The 26,671-nt window shown below is 41.5% G+C and overlaps 1 protein-coding gene across 1 annotated transcript in view; it reads left to right on the top strand.

Moving 5' to 3' along the window:
• The first annotated feature begins 3,909 nt into the window (after positions 1-3,909).
• Positions 3,910-26,671, top strand: part of LOC103177809 (cAMP-specific 3',5'-cyclic phosphodiesterase 4D-like) — a 150,492-nt gene continuing 127,730 nt past the window's right edge. Inside the window, exon 1 of the mRNA XM_007892155.2 lies at positions 3,910-4,238. Within this exon, the coding sequence (XP_007890346.1) occupies positions 4,006-4,238 (233 nt within the window). The 5' untranslated portion in view covers positions 3,910-4,005. The remainder of the gene's footprint in view (positions 4,239-26,671) is intronic.

Consider the following 26,671-nt stretch of genomic DNA (forward strand, 5'->3'; position numbering starts at 1 on the left):
AAACTTGGTCATTCATTGTTTTTCAAACAGAATTGTTTGCAAATTGACTGCTGTGTTCTCTGACAATGTATCACGTGAAGGACATTGAGACATTCTTCTGATGTTAATTACATTTTATACCAGTTTGTCACCACTGTGATGCCTGCCCAACTGAATGGATATTTTGTTTATGTTATTACATTTAGATTGATTTACCTGGATTAAATAATACCTTGGTAAAACATTCAGAGATATTTGAAAAGGCTACTGCTAAATGTTTTCGTATTGTGCAACAAACAAATACATATTTAAGTAGTAACTCGAAAATATTATTTCCATATCAGTAATAAATTACCTTATACTCCTATTGCTATGATATAGATTTTTTAATATGATTTGAATAATTGGAATCTTATTATCCTTTGTGTGCTTTATGGTTCTTTATAGCTTAGATTGGTAATTTATGCTTTTTTTGTAAGCATTAATATTTTTAGCTCATTTTAGCTCAATGCATATTTTTCCTAGATAGTGTAGCCTTGATTACAGCTTCCCTCGTGTATCATATTACCAAAAACTCATTTGTCTTTCAAAAGTGATATCTGTCTTCAATAGCACAGAAAATACAATTGTCAACAACAATACAAAGCACAGCAAAATATGTATCATCAGGAGATATGGAAGTCAGTACAATTATACATAATACTAATTGAGATATTTCTGCAATAAGAGGATACAATTTTGTGTTAGTGGTTAAAAGTAATCTGAACTGCTAAAGCATTGTTATTTCCACAGAAGAGTTAAATTTACAGTTTTTTTTTACATTGCTATTCAGGCTACACAGCAGATTAGCTGATATCAAGTAGGAAAGAGTTTTCCCACTTCCAACCCTATGCAACCGGTTTTCAATCAACGGGCCTTATTATCGATTAACTGCTAGTACTGAAAGACAAACACATCCTAAACATAAAGCAACTCTGTAATATTTAAAACAAAAATATTGGATTGCAAAGAATAAATCATGTTTAATAATAATAATAATAATAATAAAGCATGAGGCGGAGAGCAGAATGTGAGATCAGGGGAGAGAGAACATGAATTGAGATCAGGGGAGAGAGAACATGAGGTGAGATCAGGGGAGAGAGAACTTGAGGTGAGATCAGGGGGAGAGAGAGCATGGGGTGAGAGGGAGAGAGAGCATGGGGTGAGAGGGAGAGAGAGCATGGGGTGAGAGGAGAGAGAGCATGGGGTGAGAGGGAGAGAGAGCATGGGGTGAGAGGGGGAGAGAGAGCATGAGGTGAGAGGGAGAGAGAGCATGGGGTGAGAGGGGGAGAGAGAGCATGGGGTGAGAGGGAGAGAGAGCATGGGGTGAGAGGGGGAGAGAGAGCATGAGGTGAGAGGGAGAGAGAGCATGGGGTGAGAGGGGGAGAGAGAGCATGAGGTGAGAAGGAGAGAGAGCATGGGGTGAGAGGGGGAGAGAGAACATGGGGTGAGATCAGGGGAGAGAGAACATGGGGTGAGAGGGGGAGAGAGAACATGGGGTGAGAGGGGGAGAGAGAACATGGGGTGAGAGGCGGAGAGAGAACATGAGGTGAGATCAGGGGAGAGAGAGCGTGAGGTGAGAAGGAGAGAGAGCGTGAGGTGAGAGGGGGAGAGAGAACATGGGGTGAGATCAGGGAGAGAGAACATGGGGTGAGATCAGGGGAGAGAGAACATGGGGTGAGATCAGGGGAGAGAGAACATGGGGTGAGATCAGGGGAGAGAGAGCATGAGGTGAGATCAGGGGGAGAGAGAGCGTGAGGTGAGAGGGGGAGAGAGAACATGGGGTGAGATCAGGGGAGAGAGAACATGGGGTGAGATCAGGGGAGAGAGAGCATGAGGTGAGAGGGGGAGAGAGAACATGGGGTGAGATCAGGGGAGAGAGAACTTGAGGTGAGATCAGGGGGAGAGAGAGCGTGAGGTGAGAGGGGGAGAGAGAACATGGGGTGAGATCAGGGGAGAGAGAACTTGAGGTGAGATCAGGGGGAGAGAGAGCATGAGGTGAGAGGGGGAGAGAGAACATGAGGTGAGATCAGGGGGAGAGAGAGCGTGAGGTGAGAAGGAGAGAGAGCATGAGGTGAGAGGGGGAGAGAGAACATGGGGTGAGATCAGGAGAGAGAGAGCATGAGGTGGGATCAGAGAGAGAGAGTATGAGGTAAGATCAGGGGAGAGAGAACATGGGGTGAGATGAGGGGAGAGAGAGCATGAGGTGAGATGAGGGGAGAGAGAGCATGAGGTGAGATGAGGGGAGAGAGAGCATGAGGTGAGATGAGGGGAGAGAGAGCATGAGGTGAGATGAGGGGAGAGAACATGGGGTGAGATGAGGGGAGAGAGAGCGTGAGGTGGGATCAGAGAGAGAGAGTATGAGGTAAGATCAGGGGAGAGAGAACATGGGGTGAGATGAGGGGAGAGAGAGCATGAGGTGAGATGAGGGGAGAGAACATGGGGTGAGATGAGGGGAGAGAGAGCGTGAGGTGGGATCAGAGAGAGAGAGTATGAGGTAAGATCAGGGGAGAGAGAACATGGGGTGAGATCAGGAGAGAGAGAGCATGAGGTAAGGGGGTGGGGGGGGGGGGGGGATAGGATGAGGTGATGGGGGAGAGAGCAATTAGGTGAAAGCAGGGGATAGAGCTGAGGGAAGACAAACAGAGAAGAGTGGGTGGGAAAACCTTCTGATAAAGGGGGGGGACACGAAGGAAGGGGCGGAGAGGAGGCGAGTCCAACTCTACATGTAACTGCAGGTGTTCGGTTCCTGGTCCAAACTGCATCCACACTCGCTGGAGGTCCAGGAACAGGAGGTGTTTAAGTTTCCATCCCTCTCACTTGCTGTTGTTTTCAGCCCCCAAAAAAACGGGGGCGATAAAAAAAAAAGAAAAGAAGAGAAAACTACTTTGACTGAGACTATATATATAGTTCTTCTTTTCATTTCCATCTCTATCTGCATTGGTATATAAAAAAAACAGATACAGTACAAAGAAAAATCAACAGCAGTGCAGGAGATTGAAAGAACAACAAAAAGAAAGTGGACAAACAACCCCCCCACCCACCCCAACCCCACCCCCCCAAAAAAAAAAATTGCACAACAATTCCAATCGAAAAGTCAATTTTGATTCTATTGGAAAAAAAAGCAGAAGGGGAACAACTCTGGGTGTAAATTGAGAGCCAAAGCTGTGAGAGTGGTGCGATTGGAGAAGATTGGACAACTTTCAGCACCACAGCTCCTGTCTGTCTGCTGCTCTTGTGAGGGTCTGTGTCTCTCTCTCTCTCTCTCTCTACCTCTGTCTCTGTGTTTGTCTCTCTTGTGTGTGTGTGTGTGTGTGTGTCTCTCTCTATCTGTGTGTGTGTGTGTCTCTCTCTCTTTCTGTGTGTCTGTCTGTCTGTGTGTGTCTCTCTCTTTCTCTGTGTGTGTCTCTCTCTTTCTGTGTGTCTGTGTGTCTGTGTGTCTGTCTGTGTGTCTCTCTCTCTATCTCTGTGTGTGTGTGTGTCTCTCTCTTTCTGTGTGTCTGTGTGTCTGTCTGTGTGTGTCTCTCTCTCTGTCACTGTGTCTCTGCGTGTGTCTCTCTTTCTCTCTGTGTGTGTGTGTGTCTTTCTGTCTGTCTGTCTGTCTGTGTGTGTGTCTCTGCGTCTGTTTGTCTTTCTTTGTGTGTCTCTCTCTGTCTGTCTATCTTTCTCTGTGTGTGTCTCTCTCTCTCTGTCTGTCTTTCGGTGTGTGTGTGTCTGTCTTTCTCTGTGTGTGTGTGTGTCTCTCTCTGTCTGACTCTCATTCTGTGTGTGTGTGTCTGTCTTTCTCTGTGTGTGTGTGTATCTCTTTCTGTCTATCTGTATGTGCATTTGCGTGTGGGTGTCTTTCTGTGTGTGTGTCCCTCACTCTGTGTCTGTGTCTGTGTGTGTGTGTGTGTGTGTGGGGTGGGGTGGGGGGGGGACAAAAGATTGTAGTGCAAAGTAACTGCTGATCCCGCCTGAAAGTAAAGTGAAGCAGCACTGCGGGCGATGATGGAGGCTGGAGGCAGTGGCTGCAGTTTGCTGACTGGCGCCGGTAAAGCTCCCAAACACTTGTGGAGACAACCCAGAGCTCACATCAAGGTGAAGCAGCGCGGCTTCTCGGACACAGACAAGTACCTGCTGCACCGCGCCATGCAGAGCTACGCCATGGACACGGGGGACAGACCCGGCCTCAAGAAGTCCAGGATGTCCTGGCCCTCCTCGTTCCAGGGCTTCAGACGGTAGGTCAGGACCGGACACACAGGACACACAGGACAGGGCACACAGGACAGGGCACACAGGACAGGACACACAGGACACACAGGACAGGACACACAGGACAGGGCACACAGGACAGGACACACAGGACAGGACACACAGGACAGGGCACACAGGACAGGACACACAGGACAGGACACACAGGACACACAGGACAGGACACACAGGACAGGGCACACAGGACAGGACACACAGGACAGGACACACAGGACAGGACACACAGGACAGGGCACACAGGACAGGACACACAGGACAGGACACACAGGACAGGACACACAGGACAGGGCACACAGGACAGGGCACACAGGACAGGGCACACAGGACAGGACACACAGGACAGGACACACAGGACACACAGGACAGGACACACAGGACAGGGCACACAGGACAGGACACACAGGACAGGACACACAGGACAGGGCACACAGGACAGGGCACACAGGACAGGGCACACAGGACAGGGCACACAGGACAGGACACACAGGACAGGACACACAGGACAGGACACACAGGACAGGACACACAGGACAGGACACACAGGACAGGACACACAGGACAGGACACACAGGACAGGACACACAGGACAGGACAGGACACACAGGACAGGACACACAGGACAGGACACACAGGACAGGACACACAGGACAGGACACACAGGACACACAGGACAGGACACACAGGACAGGACACACAGGACAGGACACACAGGACAGGACACACAGGACAGGACAGGACACACAGGACAGGACAGGACACACAGGACAGGACACACAGGACAGGACAGGCGCCTCCACACACCTTGACATGTGCACTGATCGCCGTCGCGGCTGTTTGAGAGCCGCGAGTCGCTGTAACACGGTCCGCAAGTGGCTGCAGTCGGGGCGGGGCGCAGCTTGGGATGGAGAGGGAGAGGGAGGGAGGGGGAGAGAGGGGAGAGGGAAGGAGGGAGAGAGGGGAGGGAGGGGAGAGGGAGAGAGGGGAGAGGGAGGGAGGGGAAGAGGGAGAGGGAGGGGAGAGGGAGGGAGGGAGAGAGGGGGAGAGGTTGGAATCAGCCGCTAATACACAATGTGCTGTTGGTGACCCACCGATCGCTGTGGTTGGAAAATGCAATGAATGAAACTTGGACTGGACGCTGTCCTCCCGTCCTCCTGCCCTGCCCTCCCCTGTCCTCCTGCCCTGCCTGCCCTGTCCTCCTGCCCTGCCCTCCCCTGCCCTCCTGCCCTGCCCTCTGCCCTGCCCTCCCCTGTCCTCCTGCCCTGCCCTCCCCTGTCCTCCTGCCCTGCCCTCCCCTGTCCTCCTGCCCTGCCTGCCCTGTCCTCCTGCCCTGCCCTCCCCTGTCCTCCTGCCCTGCCCTGCCCTCCTGCCCTCCTGCCCTCCCCTGCCTGCCTCTGCCTCCTGCCCTGCCCTGCCCTCCTGCCCTGCCCTCCCCTGTCCTCCTGCCCTGCCCTCCCCCTGTCCTCCTGCCCTGCCCTCCCTGTCCTCCTGCCCTGCCCTCCCTGTCCTCCTGCCCTGCCCTCCCTGTCCTCCTGCCCTGCCCTCCCCTGTCCTCCTGCCCTGCCCTGCCCTCCTGCCCTGCCCTCCTGCCCTGCCCTCCCCTGCCCTCCCCTCCTGCCCTGCCCTGTCCTCCTGCCCTGCCCTCCCCTGCCCTGCCCTCCTGCTTTGCCCTGTCCTCCTGCCCTCCCCTGCCCTGTCCTCCTCCCTGCCCTGCCCTCCTGCCCTCCCCTCCCCTCCCCTGCCCTGCCTGCCCTCCCTGCCCTGCCTGCCCTCCCTCCCCTGCCCTGCCTGCCCTCCCCTGCCCTGCCCTCCCTCCCCTGCCCTGCCCTGCCCTGCCCCTCCCTGCCCTGCCTGCCCTCCCCTCCCTGCCCCTGCCCTCCCTGCCCTGCCCTGCCTGCCCTCCCTGCCCTGCCCTGCCCTGCCTGCCCTGCCCTGCCCTGCCTGCCCTGCCCTCCCTTCCCTTCCCCTGCCCTCCCTGCCCTGCCCTGCCCTGCCCTCCCCTGCCCTGCCCTGCCCTGCCCTGCCTGCCCTGCCCTGCCTGCCCTGCCCTCCCCTGCCCTGCCTGCCCTCCCCTGCCCTGCCTGCCCTCCCCTGCCCTCCCCTGCCCTGCCCTGCCTGCCCTGCCCTGCCTGCCCTGCCCTGCCCTGCCCTGCCTGCCCTGCCCTGCCTGCCCTGCCCGGGGTGAGTGTTTGCAGGTGCAGCCTGTGCCGGTTTGGGGGGTTTGGAGTCGGAGGGGAATCAGCTTCACTGGGTCTCGGTGTGAGGTTGGGCTTCACTGTCCACATGGACACCGCCCCCCACCCCGAGCCGTGGGGAGACGGGCAGTGTGTGGGGGGAACACAAAACCAACCCCACCTTCACCACCGAGAGGTTATTGGTGAATGTAGGTTTTCAGCTCTCACTGTGTATCTGTACATGTGTCTCCTGAGCGAACATAACTGATTTGCAGCTTCAACAAAGACCAGCAACCTTGATGTTTCTTATAATTTGCTGCATCTATTAACCCTCCCCCCAAAAAAAAAATATATGTAACATTTATTCGTGACCCAGGCTGCCTTGTATGCTATAAATATGATTGTCTCTAATTTTGGATTAAGGTGATGTAGTTTGGGGCCAACATTAATAATGTGTATACTTTATATATAGTGTATATTTACACAGTGTATATATATACTGTATACACATATATTAATATATTAATAATGTGTATACCGTATATATACTGATATATATATACTATATATGTACACACACACACATACTTGGACACACAGTCATTTGCGAAACATATAAGAAAATGGCTATTCGTGTAAAATTCAGAGTTCGGATTTTTTTCAATGAGTTAGAGATGAAGATGCGGAAACATCTATTAGTGATGCCGATTCCCCAGTGCTGGGTGTTCAAAGTTTGTTTGCACTTAGCATTTACTGCAATGCAATACGAGCTGGAGATCCAGCTGCTGACTGACCATCTGACATCTGTCAGTAGGTAGTTTGGCTGCAATGCTCTGGAGTTGACTGGTGCAAACATGTGGGAGTGATTCTCTGAGTACCAACACACATACAAACCAGCAGAGGATCAGGCAGCTCGATACAGTGACCGATCAGATGACCAAGGTGGACACGATACATTTACTGTGTTTTTTTTGGGCAAGATCGCTCTCTGAATGTCAGGTTTCCAATTAAACCCAGATAAGTTTAAGGCAGTTTCGTTTTACCTGCATCCATGTATGCATGTCAAATGGACGGTCACACTCTTTATTCAAGGTTTTCTAAAACAACCAGTGATAACCCCAAACAAAATACTACACGTTTAGACACACATTGTGAAGACTGTAACACGCCTTTGAATTGATCCCCTTCCCCTCTCTCTCTTTAACCCCCCCCCACACACACCTCCACCCCCTGTAATAAAAATAATAATCCTTGCATTTGATATAGTGCTTTTCACGTCTTTTAGACGTCTCAAAGCGCTTCACAGAATAGACTGTAAAGTGAATTGACTGTATATTTGTGGGCGAAATGCGGCAGCCAATTGCACACAGCAGTGTCCCACAAACAGTCGTGGATTAAAACAACCAATTTGTTTGTTTTGAGCGATTATTATCAGGCATGTGGAGTAAGGAAACTTGCCCAAGGTTTTACCCTGCTGGGAATCAAACCCAGTTTGCAAAGCGAGTGCGCTAACCACTGAGCTGCAGGACTTTACTGTACCCAAGCAGGAAAGGCTGACTGCTCCTCCATCCTCCGTTAGCTGTTGGGAATTACATCCTTCCATGCTATACAATCTAACAGATGCCTCCTCCCCACTCCCTCCTTGGAATGTCTGACTAGGATTCAATGGAGGGAATACACTCAGCTGGAGGAGGTGGAATACGGTACATTGTTTTAAAAACGCAACCTTCTGCTGTGAAGGTCAACCTTTATGTTCAAGGGTACAGGGGACACTCAGCCTTGAAATAGGGAGTAAGACACACCATAACCAAAGCACAGTTATTTTGGTTAGAGGAGAATGGCCCAGTTGAGGTAAACCATTTGTGGGTTTCTGCAGGTTGGGCACCAGACTGACATGTTCTCTCTTTTTGACCAGCTGGTTTTCCTTGCATCAATTTACATTATTAATCTGCAAATTTTACTGATATATTATAAAACTATGCACTGTCTGGTATAATATTGGTCAAAAAAATATAACTTGGTTATTATTGGCTTGAGAATACTGGGGGCACATTTGACATTAATTACTCTATTCAAAGAGCCGGCACAAACTCGATAGGCCGAATGGCCTCTTTTTGTGATGCACAATTCTATGATTCTATGATTCTATGAATAGTAAGATTATAGTATTGTCAGTTTTGTGGCCATCAGCGCTGGAAAACTGCTGGAAAGTACATATGTTGATCAGAGTCAGATGCTATTCTGGAACTGTGAAACACTCTTCCTCAACTCTGCAAAATTCATCCTCAATCTCTCCACCTTCCCCCTTCCTTCCCCATCTATTATTATTATTATTATTACTTGCAACCTTCAGAAGCGAAGGAAAGGGAGAACGTTTTGAAAATTGAACCTAAACTTGTGAATACTCTTCAAAAGTAAAAGCATATCTTGACAATATTTGAAACTGTTTAAGTTGTGGTTATGCATGGTCAAATGTCATTTGATGCTTGGTTTTGAACATAAGACTGTCAGGATACTGTGCTGGCGTCTTCTATCTGAATGTTCAATTGCAAGACAGCTGAAAGCAATCCAGCTGAAAGTAATCCAACTGTTTTAATATATTGTACTTTTCAAACTGTTTTCAATTACAATAATAATTCTTGCATTTGTTGTAGCGCCTTATCACATCATTGAGATGCCTCAAAGCACTACATGAATTTATTGTGAAATCTAATGACTTGAGTATTTGTGAGCAAAGATGGCAGCCTTATTGAGCACATTTATGGTGATATAAGGCATTTGAAACAACTCCTATACATTATCATTTCATATTCGTTGGAGATCTCACTATCAGCAAAAATTAATTTCCCATTTGTGGTAAGGTCAAAAAGTATATTTAATTGTACTTGCACAAGATACATTAGATGATGGGTACAGGAATTAGAAATCAATTTAATGTTAACAATAATAATCCTTGCATTCAGTATAGCGCCTTATCATGTCGTCGAGACATCTCAAAGCACTACACAGGATATACTGCAAAGTGGATTGACTGTGCGTTAAATGAAGCGAATGCTAATTAATCTGAATTATAGAGCCGTGAAGATAATGTTATTTTACTTGCTTGCTAATGTTCTGCCCTCCATTCATTTGACTTTTTAATGCGTATTGTATTTGCCCTCCAGCACCTCTCCCAAGTGGCTATTCTTCACATGTAGGTCTTGATATGAAATGCCCCTTTTGTAGTGCTGACACAGTTTGGCATGATTTATGCTTACTCACTCTGAATCATTCTCACTATGGAGAGTTCTGAGCAACTGAAACTAAGAGCACCACCAGTATTCCCTTCACTGGTGCCAATAGCCAACTAATTCTTCATTATTCAGAAAGTTCAGGATTGTGACCAACTAGTTAATTACATTAAAAATCTTAAGGGTGTGTCAGTGGACTGCCCAAGAACTCTTAAACTTCATTCCTTTAAAATTAAAAAAAATCATTTGAAACAGACTGGTGTAAACCTAATTTACACTGTTTGTAATTGATTGCATTCTAAGATTTATACTCACTTTAAGTGTTGAGTTTACCTGGAAACTGCATTAAAATTGATGTTAACAGTCATAATAATGGTACATTAAAATGTGCATATTATTGTGCCTATACATAAATGTTACAGTTCACTTCAGATCTTTGGAACGCAAAGCAGAATAGACGTGCTTTATATGTATTTTAGTGCTCCACAGAATTTTGTTTTTGTTACAGAATCTATAATTATCCTTGCATTTGATATATAACACTTTTAATACGTCATTGATATACTGTAAAGTTAATTGATTGTTTATTTTGTGGGCTATGTATAATACCTAATCGGTTGTGATTTAATATGGAGAGTGTAAAAAAACTGATTCTTAACCCCACTGTTCCAATTCTAAATTATTTTGTCTGCAGGTTTTTTCGTGGGCATTTGTCATTTTTTCTACTTCCAATGAGGAATGATGGAATGAGGAAATTTGTATTTAGGTTTCATTATAAATTAGTGGAAATTAAATTTATCCCATGGCAACATGAACTCTTTTCAAAAGGCAGTAATTATCATCCTCCAATTAAATAATGTAGCATTTGAATAGCAGTTACTATCTGAATAAGCGGTTCAAAATAACTTTTGAAAGACAATTTCTTCTTCCATTTTCATCATTCATTTGAATTGATCTAGAATTACTCATGGCGATTTATTGTTTTTTAATACAGTATTTTTAGATTGCCAGCAAATATCCTGATCTTGTAATATAAACTTATATTGGGATTTAGAAATAAGAGGTACAGCGATGGAATTGCTAATGAACTGTAAAGTTTAATTTATCTAACTAAATTGTACTTTCCCAGAACCTTTGTAAAAGGTTAGGCAAGATTGAGTCATGTTTTTTTTCATCACTACTCATAAAATTACTTTAGCTGTACATTATAATTATAAAACTATTAATTATGCAACAACAACAAAATTACATTTGTATAGTACCTTTCACATCGGGAGGACCGCCCAAGGCACAGGATACTGTGCACTGTTTCAGACCTTAATTATAAGCCTTATACTGTATTTATTATATTGCCTTTAACATTGGGAGAATGTACAACGTTTTACAAAAGGAAATACAAATAGGTATCTGGCCAGCAAAGTCCTCTGAGACGTTATCTCATGTAATAATAATCCTTGCATTTGATATAGCGCTTTTCACGTTGAGCGGACGTCCTAAAGCGCTTGACAGAACACACTGTAAAGTGAATTGACTGTATATTTGTGGGCGAACGCGGCAGCCAATTGCACACAGCAATATCTCACAAACAGTCATAGATTGAAAATGACCAATTTATTATTGTTTTGGGTTTTGGAGGGATTATTATTATTATTATTATTATTATTATATAAAGCAAGTTCTTGTTTGTAGATTACAGGGAAAGATTTAAACAAAGGATGGAAGGGAAAGGTGTTGTCTGTGGAGGATAGCAAGCCAGGATTGAATAGTGGCATTAGGTGGAGGAGTTTTTCTTGGTTACCTTTGGGATCATGGAGCATTTATTGTCAAACGTTCCCTTGAAGATTGATTGAGTTAAATCAAATATAATTGCACATGGGTCATGCTTATGAGCAGAATGGCTGTGTCCTTTTTTTAATATTTAAAGTGCAAGTCTATACTACGCCTGCTTCATTTGATTATGAGCACCAAAGGAATGGTCATACATCAAATAGTTAGTTCATGACTGATCCTGTAGTGAAGAGTAACCCAGGCCTCAAATTTCCCTTTTTTTTCCACCCATAACATTCACTTTACAATGTATACTGTGAAGTGCTTTGAGACATCTCAAAGACATGATAAAGTGCTATATGAAAGGCAAGGATTATTATTATACTTTTTCTTGTTTCATTATTTCAGCAGAAACCGATGAAAGAACATCCAACATCTACTTTTGCTGTGTTTTTATCCTACATACTAGTCATTGATGGGCTTAACCCTCAGTGATCCCGCCAAGGACATTGTCTACAACTGAAAGAGAGGTGGTCTCTCGTCTTTTGTAGTAGTTAGTAACATTAACTTACAGTACAGCTGCTATATCTATGGCATGGTATGCATATAAAAACAAAAAAACTCTTTTTTTGTCAATGACTTCATGAGAATCTTGGCAAATGCTCCTAATTTTGCCAAGGACGCCTCATGCAATTGCTTTCCTGCATTATGTTTTCATTGAACAATACTATCTTATGTTTGCAAGAATACTGATCGGCTATATTTACTTTCCATAGACTTTTCAAGGCTATCCATTGATAAGTAGGGTGAGTTATTTTTTTTAATGGCACGTCAAACCTTAAAACATCTGCTACTTACTGCTAAGTGTGATTTTTCTTTTTTCTTTCTTTGTCTCTGCAACAGTCTAGCTGTTTTTAAACCAATTTTTAAAATCGCATCATCATTGCAGTTCACTTCCATTAAATCCTGAATCAATTTGCATGCTGACTGGCCAAGGATGCTAGGTGCTGTACTCAGTTTTAAACTTTGGATCTCAATATACTTCATTCTACATCACAAATTATGTACAAGCATTCCCACAAGTGTTGTTGGACCTGTCTTCCTAGCATCTGCCAGAATTTATTTTATAAGGTGAAACTGTTTTATGACTTGTTCAGGTGGGAATCAACATCTGTGTTGTTTTTTATTGAGTCAATAGAAGTTTATGAAGTGTACTCTATTGAGTACAGTAAAGCTAGCACAGCTTTATAGGAAATAATCAAATAACCTTGCTTTAACCTGCTTTTACTGCCCAGTGTGGGCTAGCAGAAGCTTCTATGACTCACTGGAATATAATGAACTTAATAGCGCTCTTGAATGACAGTCCAGCTAACACTGTTGTTTTTCTTTGAAGCACTTGAAGTTTGTTCAGGTACCTGACATTATATTGTGAAATAGGACATTGTCATCTTCAGATTCATTTTCTTGCAAGGAAGCCAGAATTACTGTGAGAGTTTATCACAAATAAAGATTATCAGTTGTTTTACCATTTACCCTCACTCTGCCATGATCATCATTTAAATTATAACAAAGAACAACTTATTGCACAGTGGTATCTGAGCAGGAGCCTATTCACTACCTTCATTTGCTTCATGCAACTCCCTTGATCCACCATTACTGGTGCACCATTCACTGGTGCACAATGAAAGTGTTTCAAGCAATTTTGAAAAATGCCACTAAATGCAAAGGAACATAACCACAGTAGACTCAGCCTGGAATTATAGCTAAACCTCCTCAATCCAGGTGTTAATCTAGTGAACCGTAATTGGACATCCTCCAGATTGGATGACCACACCTGAATACAGTACTCAAAATGCACCATCAACTTTTATATTTTAGAACTCTTGTATTGATAGCATCCCATTTGCTTTTTTGACTGTTTTTGCAAATTAATGCCTATTGTGGGCCATCTCGCTTTAATTATTGGAATGGTAAGGTAAATAATTAATGAGAAACTGGCGCTGTTTTGTTTCTTGTTAGTTCATCAAACACTCGATTGGAATTTTTTTGGTAAACGGTATACAGTTTTTGAGTTGTTTCGCTGTGTATAATAATTGGTAAAATGTAAAGAAATGAGGCACTGTTTTAAGGCAAATGTGTTTAGCAACTCTTTTACTGTTATTCAGGAGTGCAGGCTGTGATGATATAAATTCTCCTGTGATATATTGTAATGTAATTTGTACAACGTATTATTATGACAAAGAGGACATTGGCTTCTTCTGGTACTTCCACCCCAAAGAAAAATAGTTTAACTAAAAACTGCATCAGGAAGACAATTCCCTTTGAGTCTACAACTAAACCACAAGCCAAATGCCAACATTGAGTGGTTTCTTAATGAAAATTGTACAATTAGCCCAGTTAGAACTAAGTTCTCAGCCTAGTTTGAAATGTGGTTTTCACACCACAAGTTTCCAGCTCAATGGTTGTAAGGCCATCATTTGTAAACAGGGTACAGTAGATCTTCAGCTTCCATCTGTGACTAAAATAAATTCCACTCTATCAAAGATACTAAAAATCTGCTTCTTTCTTTCCTTTTAATTTTGGCATTCCATAACAAAGCAATTTAGATAATAGATGCTTAATATCTGTTCACCTTTATATCATATATGTTTGCTCGCATTTGCATTTAATGGGCTAAAGGAATTATTCAGCGTATATTCAGCCATTTTTGTCACAATAACACTGTACACAAATTACATTACAATTTATCAGATGGGAACTTCTAGCCTTTAAACCCATATAGAGTAGTGGTAACACTTCCCAAACATGAAAATGTAGTATTGGTAATTGAAACTTATTTTTAAGACAATTTTCTGGAATCCTTTTTTCCATCTTGAGTATGCATATACAGTATACTGAATAATTTATTTAATTTATTAAATGCAAATGTGAACAGACATGCATGATATGAGGGTGAACAGATATTAAGTCTATTATCTAAATTGCTAGTATGCCAGAAGAGACCTGTCTGACTAATTAGTCTTCCACAGCAGTTAAACTCAACTCCTCATTTTGTTTGGTTGAATATTGTTTGTGTGGCTTATACTGCAGTTGTATCAATCACAAATGTAGTAATAATAATGATCCTTGCATTTGATATAGCACTTTTCATGTCTTTTAGACAATATGTTTTGACTATATCCAGTCTATCCAGTAGACTTTTTTTGGATTTCAGAATTTGGATTTTTGGGAGAGGTTACGGTACATGGAGACTTATAAAAAATAAAGTTTAAATGAGATATATTGGTGATGTGAAGTCCTTTAAGGTAGAATCTTTATGGTTATGGAAGTAGCTGCTTGAAAGGTTGAAAAGGCCTCCTGAGTGTCTTTCATCAGTCTTCAAAAGTAAGGTTTCAGAATGGGTGATAAGGTGTGCAGAAGTCCAACTGATTTACCGATTTACCTATGGCCATCATTTTGCATGATTTACAAGTTAAACATACAAAATAGCTAACCATTTGTAAGTTAAAATATCAATTAAATAATCCTTGGATTTGATATAGTGCCTTATCAGACAGACAAGATAATAATAATAATAATCTTTGCATTTGATATAGTGCTTTTCACGTCGGGAGGACGTTCCAAAACGCTTCACAGAACACACTGTAATGTGAATTGATTATATATTTGTGGGCGAACGCGGCAGCCAATTGCGCACAGCAATGTCCCACAAACAGTCGTAAATTGAAAATGACCAATTTATTATTGGTTTTTTGGGGGTTTTGGAGGGATTATTATTAGGCGTGTGGAGTAAGGAAACTTGCCCAAGGTTTCGCCCTGCCTGGAATTGAACTCGGGTCTCTCGCTTGCAAAGCGAGTGCTCTAACCATTGAGCTACAGGACTCCAAGATGTCTCAAAGAGCTTCATAGGACAGATTGCAAAGTTGTGTGACTGCACGAATGCCCACAGAAATATTGTTTTGTTTGAAATGCAGTGCTTACATATGCCAATTCATTTTATGGCTGCCTACGAATTGTTTCCACCCAGCTCTTTGCATCAGCATTTTTCAATTGGAACACATGGGAAGTAAATCTGCTTGAACTAATATTGTTTTTTCTAACACCGTGGCCCTTGGCTGTCATGTTATATGATGCCTTCATTGTGAAAATTCTCTTCTGGTCAGGGAGTTCTTTCTAAACCCAAGTTCCAACTGTTTTAGTTATGTATCTCCTCTTCAGTGGTATTCTTTGTTATGTATAGTATCTAATCACAGTATAGTTGTTGTAATCTGAAATCACTTGTGTATTTCTACAGCATTCTCAAGAGTAGATATATCCCATATTATTTGGAATAATTTTTCACCTTCATTACCATTTTACGTAATATTTAGAGCTATTTCTCAAATTATCCTTCAATCACTGTCTGAGGCTAATTTCACAGATGGATTTCTTATATTTCTTATATTCCTCAGATTCATACCTGGTGAATGTTTGCCCCAGCGCAGTGACAATCATTGTATTAGTGGGTTGTGATACTATTTATAGTAGTTAGTGTCTCATTGCACCATTTTCTATTTATAATTTTAATAAAATCTGTGTGCCTACTTGTCACCATAAAGTTGAAATGATATCTGCTCACACAGAAGTGAATCCCTCTCTGATGCTCCCTGGCGATGTAGTCAAATATAAGTTGCTATGGTGCACTGTTAGACTCTCCATTGCCTTGGCACCTGTGCTGTTCAATGGCTTTTTGACTCCCTTTCATGGTATAAAGTTTGGATTCCAACAGTAGTTCTTTCTTGTTGTTTCTTTGTGAATTTTTTATGAACAGCCTGGTTCACCAGAGTTTTACATGCAATTTCACCATTTGATATGGCACAGTAAAACTGTTTCATACTTTTTCATAGATATTTCAAAAGTCGACATCTCATCAGTTTTGCTTAGTCCCATCTGTTATTGTAATCATAACAATAATACTAATTCTTACATTTGATATAGTTACTTTCACATCAGGAGGAAGTCTCAAAGTGCTTCAAAGAATGTATTGTAAAGTGGAGTGACTGTGTGTTTTGTAGGCATACCTGGCAGTCAATTTTGCACAGAACGCAACAAACAGCCATGAAGTGAATAACCAATTTTATCTGGCTTAATTGTTGGCCAGGACACTAGGAAAAACTGCCTTCGCTTTTCGAATAGTACCATAGGATCTTTAACGTCCATTTGAACATGGGATCTTTTAACGCCAACCCTGTGTCTGGGAATTCCACCATTGTATTGCACGATTATATTTTGGTATCACCCAGGTGTCCCTTTTTTTAAACAGCATAGCGAGTGCACTACCTATACAAGTTTTCTTTTGTTAGAGGATTCAAAGGGCCTCAACTCAATGAATGTAGGTTTGGCTAACTGGATCACTTCAGAATTCAACACGGTGGGAACAAGCAGTTGCTGTAAATGCCTTTTCCAAGTAGGATGTTGCCAGTAGCAGCAGAACACTCTAATGATCTCCAACCACTGCTATTCAGACTAGAAAGCTTTGACTAGCTTGTTCCTCCCAGGTCTTAGAATGCATTCATCTGCATTCACTGACTTTAGCTCAGTGTTGGCTTCTTGTAGTCAGGCTGACTTTTCAGGTCTCAGCCTAGGGTAGGTTCATCTGGATTACCCTTGACTTGCTCAACTGGCATCTTCTTTAAAACCTACCTCTTCGACGGTGATTTCGGTAATCTTTCCCCTACCCTACACATATACCCAGCTCAGGTTTCCAGTCATCTGTGTGAAGTACTTTGAGACGTCCTCTCAATGTAAAAGATGCTATATAAATGCAAATTGTTGTTGTTCAAACTTTGCTGGCCAATAGCTCACAGTTCTTCAAATATAATTTGGTACTGGAATTTAAAAGGCTTATTAGATTTGCTACTGAGGTCAGTCATCATGCCATTCTACAGTATGTTAAAAAGGAATTTACCGCTTGTAGATATGAATTTTAACAGCAGCTTTCGATTAAACATCAATATCAATTTGAAAAAAAAGATTTGTTTTAAAATCTTTCCAATCTCTCCTCGTACATTTGCTTTCATTTCTGACTATTACATATGGACATGGTTTTATTCTTTCTCTGCAAATATCTAAATCAGGACTGAGTCTGTGTTCACAGAAAGTATTTTCTTTTATAGTAGATTGGAGAAAGAAATGGTTTATTTTGATTCCTATGCATTCAGGCTTCATATTAACACCACCATGTTATTGGAATGCAACAACAGGTTTCTGATTCATGTTACCCTGCCATAAAATACAAAAACAATTCCTACCTCTCTATGTACGTTTCAGGCTTATTAGTTATTTCTGTCGACCCCAGATAATCACTCCCCAAGTAATGATCCTGCTAAAAATTGACAGAAGTTACCAATAGATTTGGTAGACTTTCTTTCGATTAATACACAAAGGTGAAACCTTTACACTGTTTTAAGTAACAAACATGAAACACCATCACTGCATAGCTGGACTATTGATTTTTTTTCACAATTGAGTGTGTCCAATTTTGTTTTTAATATTCTCCCCATCGGCATATGCCTCTTTACTCCTGGTCTAGCTTTCAGTTCTACATTTGGTTACCGTCCAATAACCTGTCCAAGTGGCCATTGTTCATGCCTTGGCAGTGAAAGTAGGCCATTCACCTGTAGAGAGCATCACAGCAAAGCCTAAGCTTTCCCTGCCCAGCTGTCACACATGCACAAAACCAGTAGAGGATGCGGTAGAGGTTTTCCCTGAAGGATCGAAGCACCAATTTAGCCTGTCTGTGAACGACAGCTGGATACGTAGACCAGGAATTGAACCAATGAGCCTTGGTCCATAAGCTGCAGCTCTGTCTACTACACCAGGGATGGTCAAAATGCATTAGGCATGAGTAAATTAGTCACAAGTTGGCCATCCCTATGGAGTCCTGTAGCTCAGCGGTCAGAGCACTCGCAAGAGAGAGACCTATGTTTGATTCCCAGCAATTGTTGGGCAAGTTTCCTTACTCCACACACCTCTGTTTACCTAGTAGTAAATAGGAATCCGATTGTTAGTCGATTAGCAGATCGCTTTTCCGGCGGTAATAATTCCTTCAAACAAAAAAATTGGTCACTTCAATCCACGATTGGCTGGCGCATTTCACCCACAAAATATACAGTCAATTAACTTTACAGTATATTCTGTGAAGCTCTTTGAGACGTCTTGAAGATGTGATAAGACACTATGTTGAATGCAAGGATTATTATTATTATTATCACACCCTCAGGACTGCACCATAAAACTAATTTTTTTTCCCGCCATCCTCTGTAGCTAACTGCTGGAGGATTCAATGTGACGTGGCTTTCAGATTTTTTTTCACGATAATAATTATTTCTCAAAAAAATCTTTTTATTATAGAAAATTTGACTTGTATCTGTAAGATTTCAATGAAATAAAAACAAATGTATTTTTATCATTTATGATGCATTTGAATGAAGATTGTAATAACATAATCGTTGCAGTTGATAAAGTACATTTAACTTTCGCAGAGGATCTCTCAAAGCGCTCTGGGGATATGTATTTTGAAGGCGAACTTCTATCCAGTATTATATATAGTGTACTGTGTTGTATGTTCCTTTATTTCTGTTGAAATACATCATTGCCCTGCCTTCAGAAAAAAAACTATTTGTATATTTTGTAGGCAATTGCAAGTACTGAGACAATAAGGTTTTTTTTATTTTCTATTAATGTACCATAAAAAATCTATTGGAAATACCAGCAATCGCAGTTTCTAATGGCGCATGAGTTATATCCCCAAGTTTACTGGCATGAAGATATGATTGATATAGTAGATTTTATAATAAATGCCTTGATTATCCATTTTGGTCTGCCACAGTTATTTCATTGTAAATTCTATCTCCAGGCATTGATCTCAGGTTTTGCCTTTGTTTCCTGTTTTGTAATGCATTTTCCAAAGATGCAGATGTAAGAAGTATTTGAAAATAGTTTTGCAAGCCTCAGTGCATTTTGCTAGGATATTAATTAGATTGCCATGTTAAAAGGCTTGACAGAAAGAGATTTGACTAAATACAATTATTTACACTAGAACTGATAAAAAATCATCAGGTTGATGACAAACCCAATGCTAACTGACATTGAACCCAAGTGGTTTTATAAAACGTGATCTTAAAAGACGAAGTGGAAAATGTATATTTAAATTTATAAAAGCACTTTTAGCAGTAACATGGCATAATAATGATCAGTTAAAACTCAGTATTTGGATCATATCATTGCTCCTTCTTCACACTAAAGTTTAATGAGATGGGAGTTGATCGTAATTCTAATTTACTACGCTATCAGCCAGGAATTAGACACACGATCTGTGCAGTTTAAAGTGACCTACCGTTCAAGTAGAAAGGGCAGAAAATGGCAACTAAGGGAAACCTGCATCACAGAACAGTTTCACAGGGAATGAATTTTATGTTCAAGTTAAAATACACACAGTGGGAGGATTAATACATTATATTTTAATTTGTAGTACTGAAGTAATTTCCTAACTTATTTAAATTTTACATAAAAATAACACACTTACAACAAGTCTCACCAGTTCTAAAATGTTCTTGTGCTCTTTTATCCTCTGTGTCCAGGTCTTTCTTTCACTAATATATTTGTCAATTTTTCAATCTTCGTTGGACACAGGGGTGGTGCCAATGTGACTCCCCTGTACAAAAAGTGACAGAAGGACAAACCTGGGCACTACAGGCCAGTCAGTAATGGGGAAACTCCTGGAGACTATAATCCGGGACTAAATAAATCTTCACTTAGAAGAATATGGGTTAATTAGGGACAGCCAACATGGATTTGTTAAAGGCAGATCTTGTCTAACAAATCTAATAGAGTTTTTTGATGAGGTAATGGAGAGGGTGGATAAAGGTAGTGCAGTTGATGTGGTTTATATGGACTTTCAAAAGGCATTTGACAAAGTGCCACGTGAAAGACTTGTAAGAAAGATAGAAGCCCATGGTATAAAAGGGAGAGTGGCAGCATGGATCCAGAACTGGTTGGGAGACAGAAAGCAGAGAGTTGTGGTGAACGGCTGCTTTTCTGCTGGGAAGTGTACAGTGGCATCCCCCAGGGATCGGTATTATGACTACTGCTCTTCTTAATATACATAAATGATCTGGACTTGGGTATAGTAAGCACCATTTCCAAGTTTGCGGACGACACAAAGTTAGATAGGGAAGTAAACAGTGAGAAGGATAGTAGCCAACTGCAGGAAGACATAGACAGAATGGTAAAATGGGCAGACACATGGCAGATGAGTTTCAATGTGGAGAAAGGTGAGGTACTGCATTTTGGGAGAAAGAATGAGGGGAGGCAATATAGGCTGGTAATACAATCTTAAGGAGGGGTAAAAGAACAGAGAGACCTGGGGGTGCAGGTAAATGAATCCTTGAAGGTGGCAAGACAGGTAGATAAAGCTGTAAAAAGGGCATATGGGATACTAGGCTTTATAAATAGTGGCATAGAGTACAAGAGTCAGGAGGTTATGATTAACCCATATAAAACACTGGTTAGGCCTCAGTTGGAATACTGCGTCCAGTTCTGGGCACCACTATAGGAAGGATGTTAAGGCATTGGAAAGGGTGCAGAGGAGATTTACGAGGATGGTACCAGGAATGAGGGACCCTGATTATGAGGAAAGGCGAGAGAGGTTAGGATTATTCTCATTGGAACAGAGAAGGTTACGAGGAGACCTAACAGAGGTCTTCAAAATCATGAGGGGATTTGATAGATTAGAAAGGGAAAAACTATTTCCATTGGTAGGTGTGTCGGTGACTCGAGGTCACAGATTCAAAATAGTCTCTAAAAGAAGCAGAGGGGAGGTGAGAAGAAATTTTTTCACGCAGCGAGTTGTTCGAATATGGAACGCATTGCCTGAAAGAGTGGGCAAGGCTGATTCGATAACAACTTTTAAAAACGCGGTGGACGGGTATTTGAGGAGGACGTTTTTGCAGGGTTATGGGGAAAGGGCTGGGGAGTGGGACTGACATTAATTGCTGTATTCAAAGAGCCGATACAAACTCGATGGGCCGAATGGCCTCTTTTTGTGCTGTACGATTCTATGATTCTGTGTTGGAGGTGATTTTCCTTTATTGCCATAAAAGCACCTAAGTTATTTTCCTCCCAAAGAATATCTTGAGTAGCTATTCAGAACAATATTAATAGGCTTGTTATACTTATTGCACCTACCAGTAATAACAGAAAACTTTGCCTGTATTGCTTTCTGCTGAATTAGTAACTTTGTTCATTTTCCCCTCAATATTTTGTAGTGAATTAAAAGAAACTGAAATAATTGACTTATTATTTTATTATTTAATATTACAATTTTTAAACAATTTTTGTTATTTAATATTATAATGTTCTGCAATGAATTAAAAGAATGAAAATTAAATAATTGACTTCTTCCTGCCTGCAACTAACTGCAAGGGAATTAATTTATCTTTCATTGGGGGCACCAGTGTGAAATTTCAGCTGGTTGCTGAAATTAGCAACATTTCTGTCTTAAGCAGATAAAGAGAAAATATCATAAGTTCACACCATCAAGGTCAACAACTTTACTGCCCTCCAGAAATGTGTTGCCCTTCACGTCATAGTGAATATCAGCCAAGGTGCTTGGATCGTCAGTTCATGGAATATGGTAAAAATTCTGAATTTCTGTCGCGGTTAGTTCACTGGAATAATACAGCTGTTGATGTTTGAGAGATGGGAGGGGCCAAATTTCACCTGGGTTAAGACTTACTAATGCTAACACAGAATTTCACAGTATCTAGAATTTGGTAAATTCTTAAATGGAGTCTTCATGTTGAAGCTGGTTTTCTGTATGGCTATTAAGAGTCATATCCCCAGGTTGACTGGCATAGAAACCGGCATGAAAGTTCAGCACCCAACAGACTGAAATCAACAACTTGCCAAATTTTGGATGCTCTGAAAATCTATTTTTAGTAGAGTAAATCTAGACCCAGGTGACACTTACCCAATAATAATCCCTCCAAAAACCAAAACCAATAATAAATTGGTCATTTTCAATCTACGACTGTTTGTGGGACATTGCTGTGCGCAATTGGCTGCCGCGTTTGCCTATAAATATACAGTCAATTCACTTTACAGTTTGTTCTGTGAAGCGCTTTGGGACGTCCTCCCGACGTGAAAAGCGCTATATCAAATGCAAGGATTATTATTATTATTATTATTATTATTATTATTATTATTATGCTTACAATTTCTTGTAAGAGAGAAAAAAAATTGTATTTTTCATGTACTGTATATAATACATAATATGTGACCATATGGAGTCCTGTAGCATAGTGGTCATAGGGTAGTGTCCCGGAGTGTAGCAAGTGCTCTGGGACGCTACCCCACATCAAAGGCGCGATATAAATGTAAGTTCTTGTTGTTGTTGGTTATCACACTCACATTCCAAGCGAGAGGAATGGGTTCAAATCCCAGGCGGATGAAACCTTTGACAAGTCTCCTTATTCCATGCGCCTCTATTTATCTAGCAATAAGTAGTAACCCAGTTGTTAGTCGATTGGCAGATTGCTTTTCAGGAGTAGTAGCCCCATCCCCTGTTCCCCCTACTCCCCCCAAAAAATTGATCACTCAATTGATGACTGTTTGTTGGACACTGCTGTGTAAAATTGGCTGCCGCATTTCGCCCACAATTTCACTGTTCGACTAGACAATACAATCATGAAGAAGTTAAAGGAGCCAGTATGGTTTAAAACAAAAACATAAAAGTAAATCCATACAATGCTAAATTTGTTTATAATAAAATGCTCTGGAGAGTTTGCAGAAAATATATTTTTTAGAAAAATTGCCTGGAGAAGATGAAAAAAAGGCAATGAAATTGATTGTTACCAGTGGTTTTGAGGAGATTGATTTTGGAGAAACAGTTATAATTTTGCGAGACCTGGAATAGTGCCATTATCCTGTGACAGGTGTGCACCACTTTCACCATTAAACATTCGGTCACTTCTCAAACGTTCAAACTAATAGTTTGCTGTTCTATTACTCAACTGCAGGCCATGTTTAAATATGAGTCCTCGAGCAGTGAGCGGTAGAGAATTATTAATATAAGTACAATCTATTCCCAGGGTTCAGGTAATATTCATGAACAATGCCAAGATGCATCATTTCAAGACTGAGATTAAATTACATCTTGAAGTTCCTTCCTTCCATCATTGTCCAGTAGGTCAATTAAAGCACGTGCCTCGCAAGTGAGAGATCTGGGTTTGATTCCCAGCAAGGGCGAAACCTTGGGCAAGTTTCCTTACTCCACATGCCTGATAATAATCCGTCAAGAAAAAAAACAATAACAATTTGGTCATTTCAATCCACGACTGTTTGTGGGCACTGCTGTGCACAATTAGCTGCCGTGTTTCGCCACAAAATATACAGTCAATTCACTTTACAATATATTCTGTGAAGCGCTTTGAGACGTCTCAACGACATGATATGGCACTATATCAAATGCAAGGATTATTATTATAATGGGAGGACATGTTTGTTCTGGATATGCTTTTTATGGCAGAACTTAGTTTGAAACTCATAGTGTAGGCTGACACTCCAATATGGTGCTGGGGGTATGTTGGAGGTGCTGTTCTTCTGATGAAACGTTAAACCAAGGTCTGTCTGCCTGTTTAGGTACACTTAATTAACCTCTAAATATTCCATGGCTTTATTGGAGAAGCGAATTGTGTTCAGGGAGGAGTGGAAGAGCAGAGGCCCTAGTGGTTAACATACATAAATCCTTGAGGTGGGAAGGCAGATGGACAAAGCTGTCAAGATAACAAATGAAATCCTAGGTTTCATAAATAGGGGTACAGAATAAATAATAATAATAATAATAATACTTGCATTTATTATAGAGCCTTATTCCGTTGTTGCGATAAAATATATAATTTTAATAAAAAATCAAAGAGGTAATGCTGAACTTATATTAATTATTAGTTGGACCGCAGTTAGAATATTGTCATCTCAATTTAGGAAGTGCGTGAAGGCCATGGGGGGCTGCAGAAGAGATGTACTAGGATGATACTTGGGATGAGTGGTTTGGCCTATGAGCAGAGAGAAGAGGAACTGGAACATTTTTTGCTGGAACAAAAAAGGTTTAAGGGTGGCCTGATAAAGATCTTTAAAATTATAAAGGGTTTTGATAGTCAATAGGGAGTAATTCTTTCCACTGGTCAGTAAATTGGTAACCAGAGGGTATCATTTTAAGATAACTAGAAAATGGGGAGATTAAGAGTTTTTTTTTCACAAACAGTGTTAGGACACTCTTCAAAGCCCAGGTTGAGGCAGAATCTTAATTAAGGAAGTAGATAGATATCAATTTTACCCTTTTTTTAAGATATCTATCTACTTTGATCAAAAGATCAATGTAGATAGATATCTTTAAAAAAGAGTAAACTACAGGACTATGAGGAAAAGGCAGGTAAATGGGACTGAAAGGATTGTTCTTTAAATGAGCAATCACAGACATGATGGGCTAAATGGCCTTCTGTGCTGTAAATTTCTATGGTTTTAGAAGGGAGTTTCTCACAACATCCTGGCCAACATTTTCCTAGATTATTAAATTAGTCGCTCGCTTCATGGCTGTTTGTGGGACATTGCTGTTTGCAAATTGGCTGCCTTGTTTGCCAACAAAATATACAGCCTCTATACTCTACAGCATATCCTGTGAAGCACTTTGAGATGTCCCCCCGACATGAAAGGTACTATATCAAATGCATGGGCTATTCACAGAATCATAGAACCACAGAAATTTACAGCACAGAAGGAGACCATTCAGCCCATTTAGTTTGCTCTGGCTCTCAACTATTTATTATTCATTCATAATGCAGGAACCATAATGAACCACCCTGTCTGACAGTGCCTTCAGGCATTGCTTGAAGTTGTTGTGTTGAATGGCAGAAAGCAATGATTCAAGCAACCACACAAATATCCACACAGTTTTAGTGGACTTTTGGTACATTTTATGTTGGCACATCAGACTTATAGTGGGATGCCAAGGGAGATCTCTGATGACTCAGCGTCTTTATAAATAAACCATGATAACAATTAGAATTAACCCACTGAGGTCAGGAAATCTGTACATACAATATAATGGTGACCTTGCTGTGAATGGGGGAGAAATTGAGGTGAGAAAAGATGTTCTTTCCTGTTGCAGCCAATTCGTGAATATATAAAATGTCATGATAGATAGTCAGTAATAACATTGCTTTGATTAATATTATTGTCTCAGTGATTTACAGGTTGATGGCTCCCTTAAGATTCAATGTTAAAACTTTCAATAAATTTCACCCAATAACTAGTCAGCACTTTAAGTGGTGTCCCTGCCATCCTGGCGCTTAGACCATTTACTACCCTTCTCTCTTGAGTATAATACTATTATTAACATTTGATATAGTGCCTTTCAAGTTAGAAGGGTGTCCCAAAGAGCTTCACAGGATATACTATAAAATGCCTTGACTCTGTTTTGTGGGCAAACATGGCAGCCAATTCACGCAGCAAGGTCCCAAAATAGCCATGAAGTGAATGACTGATTTTTATTTAGGGGATTGTTGGCCAAGATACCAGGGGAAACTTGCTTCTCTTTTTGAATAGTGCTATAGGATCTTTAATGTCCACATGGACAAGCCGATGGGGCTTCTATTTAGCATCTCATCTGAAGGACATTACCTCCAACAATGCAGCACAACCCCATCACTGACCTGGAGTATCAGGTTAGACGATTATGAGTTCCAAGTTCCGATGTAGGGCTTGAACCCAGAACCTTCTGACTCAGGGGCGAGAGTGCTACCAACTGAGCCAGGAAGACGCTGCCTCATACTGTGGTTCACAATTATATAAGAGCCTGGTAGCTTGCCCAAATAGACATTCTTCCTGTGTGGGCTGAGATGATAATCATCAGCAGTGTGTTCAACTGTGGGAACATGATACCAAGCCTGATGCTCTACTTGGTTGCCATTCACATGAGCCACTGGATATTAGGAATTGTAGCTGCTGTTTTGCTTTTGCCAAGAGGCATGGGCCTATTTTACCCCTTCCCACTACCACTGACCAAACTGCTGGTTTGGCTGCAAATAACTAAGCATAGATTGGAATTCAATCCTTTTCTGGTCTGTATGTCTTAGAGCTGAATGAGGCGGTGCTATAACCACTAGGCCTTTGAAAGAGCTATCTATAATAATA

Source organism: Callorhinchus milii, unplaced genomic scaffold (genome assembly GCF_018977255.1).
Source record: "Callorhinchus milii isolate IMCB2004 unplaced genomic scaffold, IMCB_Cmil_1.0 Scaffold1, whole genome shotgun sequence".
NCBI classification, from domain to species: Eukaryota; Metazoa; Chordata; class Chondrichthyes; order Chimaeriformes; family Callorhinchidae; genus Callorhinchus; species Callorhinchus milii.